The sequence below is a fragment of the Rousettus aegyptiacus genome, unplaced genomic scaffold (genome assembly GCF_014176215.1).
Source record: "Rousettus aegyptiacus isolate mRouAeg1 unplaced genomic scaffold, mRouAeg1.p scaffold_m13_p_3, whole genome shotgun sequence".
NCBI lineage: Eukaryota > Metazoa > Chordata > Mammalia > Chiroptera > Pteropodidae > Rousettus > Rousettus aegyptiacus.
In genome coordinates, this window is record NW_023416306.1 from 152,016,123 (window position 1) to 152,030,070 (window position 13,948).

The window sequence follows — 13,948 nt, forward strand, 5'->3', positions numbered from 1 at the left end:
TATTGTGAAATGAAAAATGTAAGTGACAAAACTGTGTATATGATCCTATTAATAAATAAAAATACATATTTGTTATGTTTATATAAATTTGTATATGTATGAATATTTAAATACCAAAAAAATATAGCCAAAGTTAATAGCAATTACCTCTGAATTGGGGGTATTAGATGATCTTTTTATATTTGCCTATTTGTATTTATCTGGGTAATTTTTTAGTCAATATGCAGGAGAAACCCAAATGGTATCAAGTAAATAAAGAGATGCCCAACCTCACTCTCAATCACAGAAATGTCGATTAAAACAAAATACTACTTTATACCCATCAGATTGAAAAGACTAAACAGATGGATAAGAGCAAATACTGGTAAGGATTTAAGGACATGGGAACCTTCATACACTGCTGGTGGGAGCATAAATGGGGCAACCATTCTGGAAAACAATCTGGCAATATTTAGTGAAATTAAGTATGTATATAGACCATAAGTCAGCAATTCCTTTCCTCAGTATATACTACAGAGAAACCTTTGCTCAAGTCAATAGGGTATATGTATAAGGAAGTTTACAGCAGTAGTACTTGTATTAGCAGTTTCCAAGCTACACCCATAAATCCATTATTAGAGAAATGCATAAAGAAAATGTAGAAATATACACTGGAATATTATACAATAGTCAGTAGTTATAAATTAGATTTATGCTTATGTTTAAATCTTAAAACAGCGTTGAGCATAAAAAAATTGAGATTCACAGCATAATACCATTTATCCTAAGGTCCCAAAATGCAACCAAAAGTTCACTTTCACAACTAAATTTAAAATTCATTTTGTTTCCCACAGTACCCAGTGAGAGGTTACTATGTAATTATAAAGCACCTATATGCTGAACATTGTAGGGCAGTAAAATGAATGCAATCATATAATTTTGACAGATTCTGTTAACTTGCTACCCAAAGAGCCGTTCTCCCTCCTTGCCTGTTATTATAGAGGCCAAAAAGCTATCCACAGTTAGAAGGGACCATATAACCTAACTTTGGCTCATGAGACATTAGAAGTGACTTGTTAGAAGCACTAAAAGGAAAGCTTTTGCTTGGCTTGAACCTTTTGTCATCATCGTTAAACATGGGTGGACGGCTGGAGATGTATCAGATATCTTAGGAACTTGAAAGCCAAGCAAATCACAAAGATATGAGCCTCAACACTACTGAGCCACTAAAGCAACATGAGCAACTGCCTACTTCCAGACTTATGTATAATCTCCTGATAGACTACTGTAACGAGTAGCTGCTCAGAGGACTGGAAGGAAGTCCGAGGGAAAACTGAACTGAGGAAAGAATGAGAGAGGATAAGCACATAGAATCAGGGAGTTCCCTAGGCTCTAAATTACATGCAGACCCAAATAATCACCACGAGTATATCATTGGGAGGGCCATCTCTCTGAATAACAGTTTAAATAAGCCTTCAAGAGTTGGTAACACACTTCAAAACAAAAGCCCTAGAACATTAAGACTACTGTTCAAAAAATTCATATTGTTAGTATTCTCAGGTATGATACTGGCATTGAAGTTATATAGAAAATAATATGCTTTTATTAAATGTTTATTGAAGTATAATGTCCCTTATCTTAGAAGATGCGTGCTTATGTATTTAGGAATGTATTATGTCTGCAATTTTCAAGTGGTTCACAGAAAAAAATACACACGTTAGAAACACAAAACAAGTAAGGCAAAATGTTAAAGTTATTGAATTATCAGTGGGAGATATACAGATGTTCCATGTACTATTCTTTCAACATTCTTGTACATTTGAAATGTGTCATAATAAAAAGTTGGCATTATGTTAATTTCCTGGTTTAGGTATTGTGCTACAGCTACGTGAGATGTAACCATTAGGGGACACAGGGTACAAGGAACACAGAACTGCTCTGTCCTCTTTTTATAACTTCCTGTAAATCTAAAATTATATCAAAATAAAATATTAAAATAAAAATTGTGGGAAGACCTCCAGTTTTGTAATAGAGTAAACATATGCCTCCCTTTATCTTCCACTGAACTGTAAGTGCATTCCACAGAATGCATGAACAGCTATTTGAAGACTCTGAAGAGTAAATATTACAGGTGGATCCAGGAAGAATACCGGAATTCAAAGTATTATCAAATTTCCTGTGAGTTGACCATGTTTTCCCTCTAGTATCTCCTCAGCCTGGACTCAGCACAAGCCAAAACCCAGAGGTGACTTATTATGGTGCAGGCAGAGAGAGACAGAGGAAAAACCCTCTAGCTCTGGCTCAAGCCCCAAAAGGGGAACTCTTAAAGCTCAGAGAAAGTGGGGGAAAACCCTGGGGTATTTTTTTCCCCCACTCTTCTTTTCCCTCAAACTCTCCTGTCTCAGTCCCTGGGTCTTCTGTAGTGGGTGCGACAGCAGCAGCAAGAGAGTCTGAGAATGGAAAGCCTCCAAAGTAAAAGTCCTGGGGAACCTTTCTCCCTATTTGGTGGAGCCCTGTCTCCAAGTGGGCAAGCCAAGCATGACTGTTTTCTTCTTTCCCCCTCTGTCCTCAGGAAAGTCACCTCATAAAGCTTATGAACTCCTGAGCTCATCCTCAACCTGTGTAGGTATGAATCTGATTCTAAGTAACATAATAAAAATTCATGTACCAACAAGCACATGAAAAGATGCTCAGATGCTCAACAACAGTAATCATTAGGGAAATACAAATCAAAAATCACAATGAGATACACAAAACAACAACTGTTGAAGATGTGGAGAAACTGGAACTCTTGTGCACTGTTGGTGGGAATGTAAAATGGGGCAGTTACTATAGAAAATAGTATGGCAATTCCTCAAAAATTAAAGGAACTACTACATGATCCAGCAATTCAACTTCTGGGTATATATACCCACAAGAATTGAAAGCAGGGGCTCAAAGAAATATTTCTACACCTATGTTCACAGCAGCATTATTCACAATACCCAAAAGGTGAAAGCAACTCAAGTGTCCATCAGAAGATGAATGCATAAAATGTGGTATATATATACAATGGAATATTATTTAGCCATAAAACTGAAAAAAATTCTGAGGTTCCAGTCAAGATGGCAGAGTAGGTAAACACTGGGTTCGATATCTCCATGAACACATCAAAATTACAACTGAATTATAGGATAATTAACCTGGAGAACCAACTAAAGACATGCTGAACAGAAATCCTATAACTAAGTATATAAAGATGCCTCCGTGCTGAGACTGGTAATAGGAGTGGAGTCGCAAAATGAGCTGGACTCACATCCACATATGGCGGTTGTGAATCTGGAAGGATATTGCAGTAGCAGAGGTCCCTCCTAAAAACCAAGGGGTCCCAGCCCCATGCCAGGCTCCCCAGCCTGGAGCATTAACGCCGGGAAGAGGAGCTCCCACAACACCTGGCTGTGAAAATCAGCAGGCATTCCATCCATCTGGCTAGACAGAAGGCTACTGGAAACCCAGGCGTCCTCTTAAAGGGACCCTGCACAGACTCACTCACTCTCCAGCACTCACCCTAGGCTCCAGAGGAGAGATAGAAGCTTAGAAGGCACCAGAGACATACCGGAGAAACTGAAGGGTATGACTTCAGGGCAAGGGCTGGGTAGACAGACAACATTGTCCCTGTGTTGAGCCTTCCTCCCACACAGCTGGCAGGTGAATGCCAACTTTCCTGTGTTGAGCTCTCCCACCACTGGCCAAATCTGAATCTTCATTAGCCTAGTAAACACCATTCAACCCACCCTGATGACTCTGAGACTTTGCCCTACCCAACTCATCCAGCAACAGAGGCTCTAAGACAATATCAAGTATAACATTTGCATAATAGAGATACTTGAAGAAGAGGACAAGGGCTTGAGACTCTCTGAAAAAATAATGACTGAAAACTTCCCTAGCTTGGCAAAGGAAACAGACATACAAATCCAGAGACTCCAAACACAATGAACTCTAAGAGGCCTACACCAAGACACATCATAATTTAAATGGCAAAGATTAAAGACAAAGAGAAAAATCTTAAAAACAGCAAGAGAAAAGCAGTTAGTTACCTACAAGGGAGATCCCCAAAAAATGTCAATTGATTTCTCAACAGAAGCTTTGAGGCCAGAAGGGATTGACACAAAACGTTAAAAGTGACAAAAAGTAAGAACCTATAACCAAGATTATTCTATCCTGCAAGGCTATCATTTAGAATCAAAGAAGAGATAAAGAGCTTCCCAAGCAAGAAAAGCTAAAGGAATTCAAAACCACCAAGCCAGTATTACAAGAAATTTTAAAGAAACTTCTTTAAGAAGTAGGAAGGAAGAAAGAACACAAATATGAATAAAATGTCAATAACTACATAACTGTCAATAATCACTTTAAATGTAAATGGATTAAATGCTCCAATCAAAAGATACAAGGTGGCTGAATGGATAAGAAAACAAGACCAACACGTGTACTGTCTATAAAAGACCCACTTCAGATTGAAAGATACACAAAGACTGAAAGTAAAAAGATGGAAAATATTATTTCATACGAACAGAAACAAACAAAAAAGTCAGGATAGCAATACTTATATAAGACAAAATTGACTTTAAAACAGGCTATCATAAAAGACACACAGATTTCATAATGATAAAGGGATCAATCCACCAAGAGAATATAACCCTTGTAAACATTTTTGTTCCCAACAGCGGAGCACTTAAATACGTAAAAACGAATATTAACAATCATAAAGGAAGAGATGGACAGAAATACAGTCATAATAGGGAACATTACAGCCTATTGACATCAATGGATAGATCTTCCAGACAAAATCAAGAACAGTGGCCTTAATTGATAAATTAGACCAGGTGAATTTAATTGATACTTATAGAGCATTATACCCCAAAGCAGCAGAATATACATTCTTTTCATTGCACATGAAACATTTTCCAAGACAGACCACATGTGAGACCATAAAGTCTCAATAAATTTAAGAATACTCAAATCATATCAAGTGTCTTCTCCAACCACAATGGCATGAAAGTAGAAATCAATTATGAGAAAAAAACTGAAAACATACAAACACATGGAGGCTAAATAACATGCTGCTAAACGAGATCAAGGAAGAAGTCAAACGATACCTTGAGACAAATGAAAACGAAATAAACCCCCAAATCTATGGGACACAACAAAAGCAGCCCTAAGAGGGAAATTCATAGCAACACAGGCCTACCTCAAGAAATAAGAAATATCTCAGAAAATAAAATGGCGTAGATGATAGAAGCTCTGTTCATCCCTCTGGCGACCAAATCAAAGTTGGAAACAAGGGGCAGCAGCAAGGAAAAATCACCTGGGATGAACAAGCTACACAACTAGGAAGAAATCCAAGAAATCCTGCAACGGCAGAAGGTAGGATGGGGCAAGGGCATGGGGCTGCCCGGTCTTGAGCGGCTGAGTGAGATGGAGGCTGTAGCAGCAGCAATGGCAGCAGTGGCTACGGCAGCAGTGGCTACGGCAGCAGCTATGGGAGGAGCAGACACCACTTAAAGGGGCCGTGTCCGCGAGCGAATTTTCGTGGTGATGGAGCTGCTCACTCTGAGCACCAGTGCCTATTTGGCTGAGCACAGGGGGCACCAGGGACTTACATGGAGACACTGTTGGAATGAGGGCCTAGCCAAGACTCGCTCGGTACAGAAGTGCCAGCGGTATCCATTGTTCCCTGTTGAGATTGCTCCCACACCAGTGCACCAAACACAGCACCGCCATAGCTGTGGCGTCATCAAACTGGATAACAGAGGTCACTCCGCCCAGGGGATTCCCTGGAACCCCGCCTACCCCAACTCGAGGCTCCACCCAAGCCACATCTAGGTATATCCTCAGTGAGTCAGGTGCTCCTTGCCGAGACTCAGACTAGAGGAGACAGCTGACCACGGTTTCTGGTGTGCCCTTTTGAAGCAACTATAAGCACAGCATCTGTGGATTGCTTGCTGAATCTTAACAGGTGGCCCTGAAGGGGTAGAGGCTTGGGCTAAATTTGGCCTGTAGCTGAATCCCTCTCAGGACTGTGCCACTGGACACCTTCTTCACAAATTCACACTAATAAGACGAGGAGACTTAGGAGCTTTGCTTAGTACATAGAAACATACACGGAGAGGCAGTCAGAAATGGGAAGACAAAGAAGCAAAAACTATATGAGAGAACAGAACAGAGTTACAGATATAATAGAGTCAAGCAATCTAATAGATGCAGAGTTCAAAACACTGGTTATAAAGATGCTCAATGAACTTTTGGGAAGTGTAGAGAACTTCAACAAAAAGATAAAAAACATAAAAATGGAAATAGAAATTATAAAAGGGAACCAGTCTGAAATGAAGAACACATTATCTGAGATGAGAAGTATAGTAAATGGAATAAACAAAGGAATTAACAGAGTGAATAAAGAAGAGGATCAAATACCCTACCTAGAGGATGGGAAAACCAAGGACATGAAATCAAAGTGGCAAGAGATAAGATGCCGAGGCTATAAAAATAATTTAAGAAGAATATGGGACACTATTACAGGTCCAAATGTCCATCTGATCGGCGTAACTGAAGAAAATCAAGATGTTGAACAGCTGTTTGAAGAAATAATGATCAAAAACTTCCCTAACCTGGTGAAGGAAATGGACATAAAACCCCAGGAAACTTCAGAATTACAAAATCAGGAATCCAAAGAGGCCCACACCAACACACATCATAATTAAAATGTCAAAGGTTAAATCCAAAGAAAGAATATTAAAAGCAGCAAGAGAAAAACAGATAGTCACTTTTAAGGGAACACCCGTAAGACTGGCAGCTGTTTTCTCAAAAGAAACTATGCAGGACAGAAGAGCTTGGCAAAAAATATTCGACAGGATGAAGACCCAGGATCTATAATACGACCAAGGATACTTTATCCGGTAAAGCTATCATTTAGAATTGAAGAGCAGACAAAGAGCTTCCAAGACAAAAATAAGCTAAAAGAGTTTACTACTAAGCCCACATTACAGGAAATGTTGGAGGGACTTCTTTAAGGAAAAACATGTATCAAAAACAAGAATAAAGAATGACAACAACTATATTCCTATCAATAAGTACCTTAAATGGAAAAGAATTAAGTGCTTTAACCAAAAGATAGTGGCTGAAAGGATGAGAAAACAAGACACCTACCTATAAAAAGGAAGGGGATGAAAAAAGATATTGCTTTGATGGACCTAGAAGGTATTTAAGTCGGACAGAGAAAAATAAACACTATATGATTTCACTTACATGCAAAATCTAAGGAATAAAAAGAACAAACTAATCAAAAACAGACTACAGATATAGTGGACAATTTGGTGACGGACAGAGGGATGAGGGGTTTGAGGAGCTGGGAGAATGGGGTGAAGGATTAAAGAAGTACAAGTTAATAGCTTATGGATGGTCACGGGGATGGGGAGCACGGCATAGGGAATGCAATTAGTATTAATACATTGGCTAGGTGGAGGGTCAGGGGAAGGAGGGAGCAATTGGTGGGATCATTTTATAAACTATATAGATGTCTAACCAATGTACTGTACACTTGAAACTAATTAAAATTAAAAATATATGTATCTCAAAAAATCTAACCTTATACCTAAAGAAACCAGAAATAGAATAACACCAAAGTCCAAAGTGAGTAGAAGGGAGAGAATAATGAAGACCAGAGTGGAAATAAATAAAACTGTGTGTAAAAAAACAACTGAAATGATTAATGAAACCAAGAGCTGGTTCCTTGAGAAGATAAACAAAGTTGATAAACCTTTAACCAGACTCAACAAGAGATAGAACCCAAATAAATAAAACCAGTGAAAAAAAGAAGTGACAACTAACACCACTGAAATGCAAAAGATTATAAAGAAATAGTACGAACAATTACATGCCAACATATTGAATAATCTAGAAGAAATGGAGAAATTCTTAGAAACACACTCTTCCAAGATTGAATCAGGAAACAGAAAATATAAACAGACTGATTACAATTGACAAATCCATTCATTAATCAAAAAACCTAACAAATGGAAGGTTGGACCAAATGGCTTCACAGGTGAATTTTACCAAACTCTCAAAGAAGAATTAACACCTATCCTTTTCAAACTATTCCAAAAAGCTTAAGAGGATGGAAGGTTCCCAAGCCCATTTTATGAAGCCAGCATTATCCTGATTCCAAAACCAGTCAAGGATATTACAAAAAAAGAACCAAAATCCCTGGACCAATATCTCTGATGAACATAGATGCAAAAATCCTCAAGAAAATATTAGCGAACCGAATTCGCCAATACATTAAAAAGATCATACACCGTGATCAAGTGGGATTTATTCCCAAGACAGAAGGTGGCTGGTTCAATATCCACAAATCAAATTAATGTGATATACCATATAAAGTGAAGGATAAAAATCATATGATCATATCAATTGATGCAGTAAAAGCATTTGACAAAACCCAACATCCATTTATGACTTAAAAAAAAAATCTCAGCAAAGAGAGAATAGAGGGAACACACCTCAACATAATACAGGGCATACATGACAAACCCACAGCTAACATCATCCAACAGGAAAAAGCTTAATGTGTTTTGCTTAAGATCAGTCAGAAAGCAGTGTCTCACTCACCTAAGGAATTTTTTATCCCATCAGGCACAGGCCTTGTTGAAGGGTGGCAAGATAGAGTAGTGAATAAACCTGGAAAAAATGTTATCAGCAATTCACCTACTCAGACTTTGTAAAAGCAATAGTGGGCCAAAAAAATAAAATGCTTAAAACAAAAAAGAAGGCAAGTTAATTGCTTGAAAGTTTTATATGTTTGCACGTGTCTGTGTATGTATATATTTTGTTGTTATTTAAGATACACTGTTTTACACTACCTATCATAATCATTCCCCATCTATGTCTACTGGAAAACATCTCATTTTGTTTTCAGATGTAAAAAACAAAAACAGCTTTCCCAATTATTGTACCTTTTGAACTAAAATATATTGTTTTACAAACTCAGTCAATTCTGATTATTCACAGTTGAGAGCAGATTACTCTATTATCACAACACCTGGTTCAGTCATTTTCCACTGTAAAATATCTACCTACCTGTGAGGAATGGGGAATGAGTAGGCTAATTATAATGCAAATCACCTAGAAATAGGAAAGCACCTAGATAGCAAGAAAATTTTCTGGGTTTAATAGATAAGACACTCCCTAGAGCTTATTTCCCAGCAATAGTGAATGGACCAACACCTCCATGTAATGCTTAGCAGACTATCTAAAATTATTATTCCATAACATCCAGAAATTAAGTATCAGCTATATTCAAACCTGCCACAGGCAATTTATAACCAAGTTTTCTTGTCCCGCTAAATAAAAATTTTCAATATTTACCAGAAGTTTAGCAGGGAAAACGGTACAATACTAAAAAAAGATTACAGTTTTCATAAAAAAAGCAGACAGAAAAAATGAACTTGATACATATGATAATACTGACACTAGTTTCTCAAATCTATCATATGTATTGGAAACAAGTTTCCCAAATAATTCTCAAATTATTAAAACAAGGGAGAAAAAAACATGTAGACTTAAAAAAATAAGTAGTATTTCTTAAAACCAAATCTCAAAATACAAATCTTACTTTGCATCTTGTTTATAAGTTTTTGTCTCTACTTCTGATTACAGCAGTATGCTTCTTTGTTAAAACAACAGAAAATTCAATCTATTTCACTTCTTCCCGTTTCAGACTCTTATTTTCAATATCATACTTCACTAGACAAGAAGAGCACACAAAATTCTTATTGGGCTCATATACGATAATTTTCTGCAAATACTCCTTTTTCATATATCATACATATTATTTATATACTTTAAGTAATACAAACTGTGGCAGATTATGTTTTCTGAAGATGGCTACAATAACATATTCCATCCCATATGCTCTTCCTATAATGTGATGTGGACACTCCTCCCTTCAAGTGATGGAGTGAGTCTATGTCCACCCCACCCTCTAAACCTGGGTGGACCTTTATAATGACCTCGACCAATAGAAGAGAGCAGGGTAACACTATGAGACTTACAAAACTAAGTCGAATATGCCATGCAACTTCTCCTTGCTCTCTGGGATGCTCTCTTGGAAACCAGCCACCATGCTGTGAAGGAGCCAAGCAGCCAAAAGGAGAGGTCATGTGTAGGTGTTCTGACTGATGGCCCAGGCTGAGGTCCCTACCAACACCCAGCATTAACCATCAGACACTTGAGTGAGTAAACCTGCAAATGATTCCAGCATGCAGCCATTGAGATACACCAACACTTCCAGCTACCCTACGTCACAACATAGGTTAACGGGGACAAGCTGTCCCCACCAAAAGAGTCTTGCCGAAATTGCAGATATATGAGCAAAATAAATAATTGGTATGTTTTAAAAGACTAAGTTTGGGGTGGTTTGTTATGCAACAATAGGTAACTAACACAAGCTCATGAATACACTTTGGAAAATGCACAAAAAGAGAAAGAAAAAAATCACAGTAAGTTTCACTACTGTTAACATTGTGACACATATCTTACAACAATCAAGAAAATGTTTAGCTCTACACACCTAAGATTCCAACTGCTTTGTTTTAACCAGGGTTAAATTTCTAAAGGCAGTCAGCTGTTTGCCCCTAACAAGAAACAGGAAGGAAGAACATTAGCATTCTACTTTTCTTACCACTACTATCTCTTTCACTTACCTGTCCTAAGTAAGGTGTCTGAGAATAGTTGGTCCACCAATATTCCAATCTATGGATGTGGATCAAGATCTTCGGTTGCAACAGCAGCTGCAGGGGCCTTCTTCCCTGGAAGAAGTTGCTTAAGGCCCAAGTCTGAAATTTTCAAGGAAAGAAAATGCTAAATATAGACATTCTTTCAATCACTTATACTTCTAACTATACAACTGAACAGGGGTTGATAGAGTGGGTTAAAATTACATGGAAGTGAATGTACAGACTTCACTAAAAATAGAGTTGGGTAATGGGGACTCAACTTCCAGCTCTACTTCTTACTGTCCATGTGATCTTAATTAAAGCACAAACTCTCTGTGCCTAAGTCTCATGTGACAAAGACTGAGAGGACAGGATCAAAATTTTGGGTTAGGAGTCTGACAGATCTAGATTCTAAACTCAGTTATCATTCTGCCTTGCTGTAAGAACTTTGATATTTCTCTGGGCTCAGAAACATCATCTCTAAAAGGTCAGGGCTGTATTAGGGAATGGTTCCTAAAATCTAATCCTCGAACAGGTGACAGCCATGACCAAAAGTGGGTATAAAGTTAACCAAATGTGCTCACTATGAGAGTATCCTTCTTATTTTTTTGTGTGTGTGTTAAAATGAGGTGATGTGAAAGATAGTTAGTAGTCGTTTTTTGAAATATCCTAAAGCAGCGGTCTCCAACTCCCAGCCTTGGGCTGGTACCGGTCCAGGGCCTATTAGGAACACAGCCTCACAGCAGGTGAGCCACCAGCAAGCAAGTGAAGCTTCATCTGTCTTTGCAGCCGCTCCCCAACACTAGCATCACCACCTCAGCTCCACCTCAGATCATCAGGCATTAGATTCTCATAGGAGCACCGGTCCCTGGTGCCAAAACAGTTAGGGACTGCTGCCCTGAAGAGTCAAAATCAAAAACTGTAACCCTATGTAAATAATCTAAAATTCTTTTTAGAAATTCTAGTGTCTATCAGATTCACACGAGCTCTAAAATTCTTCTACTTCTAACATTCTACATATTCATTCAATACTAAGAATATATAAAGGCTTATATGGTGGTCCTAAGGAAAAATGAGTTAAAAAATTAAAGACATTAGAAACTTATTTTGTATAGACATCTACTTTTGGATAATAATGTTTAAAGATACCCTGCAGAATAAACTGAATTTCATTTCCAATAGATGCTCTAACAAAATAATTTCAGATGTAATTTTCAAAATATATTTTTAGCCAACAACGTGTTTCACTTCATTGCTTCACTGGACTGACTCTAAAATAGGATGTAACACTTCCGATGTTTTACTTCCAGTTTTTTTGTTTGTTTGTTTTTTAACGCCTATAGCACCTGGTATTCCTAGGTGGTCTCCCATCCAAGTACTAACCAGCCCCAACCCTGCTTAGCTTCCAAGATCAGATGGGAACTTTCAGTTTTAACAGTTAAGAGAACTAAACACATACTAAAAAAAAAAAAAAACCCACAGAGAAATAATAGGTGTAGCAAATACTTTTCAAATATGCTAGAAATTGCATTGGGTATATTACTAGTGGAGACAGTTGATACGTATTTGTCCATAATATGCCAATATAATTAAAGCAACATTTATGTTTTGTCCATGATTATATTTCACATATTTCTGCCTCCATTATAGCAAAATAAACTAAAAAGCTCCTTACTATATTGTAACTATTTTCAAAGAAACAATTATTCCAATGATATTAACTAAGGAGTCATAATAAAGTATGGGTGTCAGCAGAAATTTCCCAATATCTTAGGACTGGAGCAACCCAGGTACGATATTAAAGATGAAATATGAATATAGAGTATTTCTAAAATAGTACCAGAAAGGAAAAAAAATCTAAAGTTCTAAAAACACAACTGGAAACACAAACATTGAGAATTTACAGAATTAAATAAAAGGCTGCTGGTTCTAAGATTTGGCTTGCCAAATTTTCCCTATAGATAAATGCTCAATACCTACTGGACATTTTATACCACCTCCAAGATTAAGAGTCTTCTGCTAACTCTATGAAGACAAATGAACTCCCAGGTTATTTACACTCCAAGTAGCCACCACTGGAGGAACACATCAGAGAAGGACAACTTAAGCACAACATTTAAGCTTTAGTCAGACCTGGAAAACAATAAAATTGTTTATGACATACTTTGAATTTGACATTGAATTTGATAAACTTCCCACACAGAATATGCCTATATAAAAAAATATATATTAGCTATTTTTAAAAATAGAACTTATTTTTACTTTTTAAAACTAGAATCACTATGCCAGTTAGTGTAAGTAAAAACAAAAGAGAATTTCTCAATTACAAATTAAGTCTTACCAGCCAACACTTGACTCTTAGAAATTCTGTTTATCTAACTAGATGTTCACTTTCCTCATACCTGAAGATTACCGTCTTTCACCAACTAGTATCTTTTCAAAGGTTTCAGACCCCTGCACCATTCAAGCTCAATTCAAAAAACAGGCGTTGATTATCTCCTTCATACCCTCTCTTAATATATGAACATTAACAGCTCTTATAATTTCATTTCACCAAGGCCAAGTGCGATGTGCTACTCACAACTCCAAGCCTGTGCTACATGGCTCCAAACTACTCTTCTCGAAATGGCAGCAGGCTATCTTTTTCTCTTAATTATATACTAGTTCCTTGCTATTCAAAGTGTGGTTCACAAACTGGTAGCATAGTCATCACCTGGAAGCTTGAAAGAAATGCTGAATCTCAGGCCTTACCTTAGACCTACTACTGAATCAGAATCTGCATTTTAACAAGATCCTCGGGTGATTTATACACATGGAAAACTTTGAGAGGCATTGACCTAGTTCATTCATTCTGGGTCCCTTCCAGGGCTTTACAGTCCTTATTTACTTATTTGACATTTAAGAGACTAGATTTACTTTGAGCATTTTAAGGCCCACCAAAGTAAAATGAGGAGACTTTAAATAAGATTACCCAGTTTCTTCACAACCTTCTTTTCATAAAAGACTGTAAGCTCCTGAAAAGAGGGACCTGCATTATATCCTCAAGACCAAAACAGTGCCAGGCAAATATTTGTATAAGGAACAAAACAGATAAGATACCGGATGTTTGGTTTAAATGCTTTGGCTCTTCCATTTGCTTTGTAAGCAAATGCTATCTGAAGGAAGGGAAGCTATAAAATATGAGGTCATCTAAATTTACAAAATGAAAAATATGCCAATTT

General features: G+C 37.4%; 1 protein-coding gene across 11 annotated transcripts in view; it reads right to left on the bottom strand.

Annotated features, from left to right (window-relative positions):
- The window catches only part of NUMB (NUMB endocytic adaptor protein), a 128,407-nt gene that overhangs the window by 86,118 nt on the left and 28,341 nt on the right, over positions 1 to 13,948 (bottom strand). For 7 of the 11 annotated variants that reach the window (XM_016134797.2, XM_016134799.2, XM_016134785.2 and 4 more), the window contains exon 2: positions 10,716 to 10,847. Coding sequence is in view for 5 of the 11 variants with exons in the window: in XM_016134785.2 (XP_015990271.2) it covers positions 10,716 to 10,847 (132 nt within the window). In the remaining 6 variants the exon portion in view is untranslated. Of the gene's footprint in view, positions 1 to 4,406; positions 4,418 to 8,622; positions 8,692 to 10,715; positions 10,848 to 13,948 lie in introns of those variants that run through there. The other 4 variants (XM_036218327.1, XM_036218324.1, XM_036218325.1 and 1 more) reach the window with 3 other exon arrangements.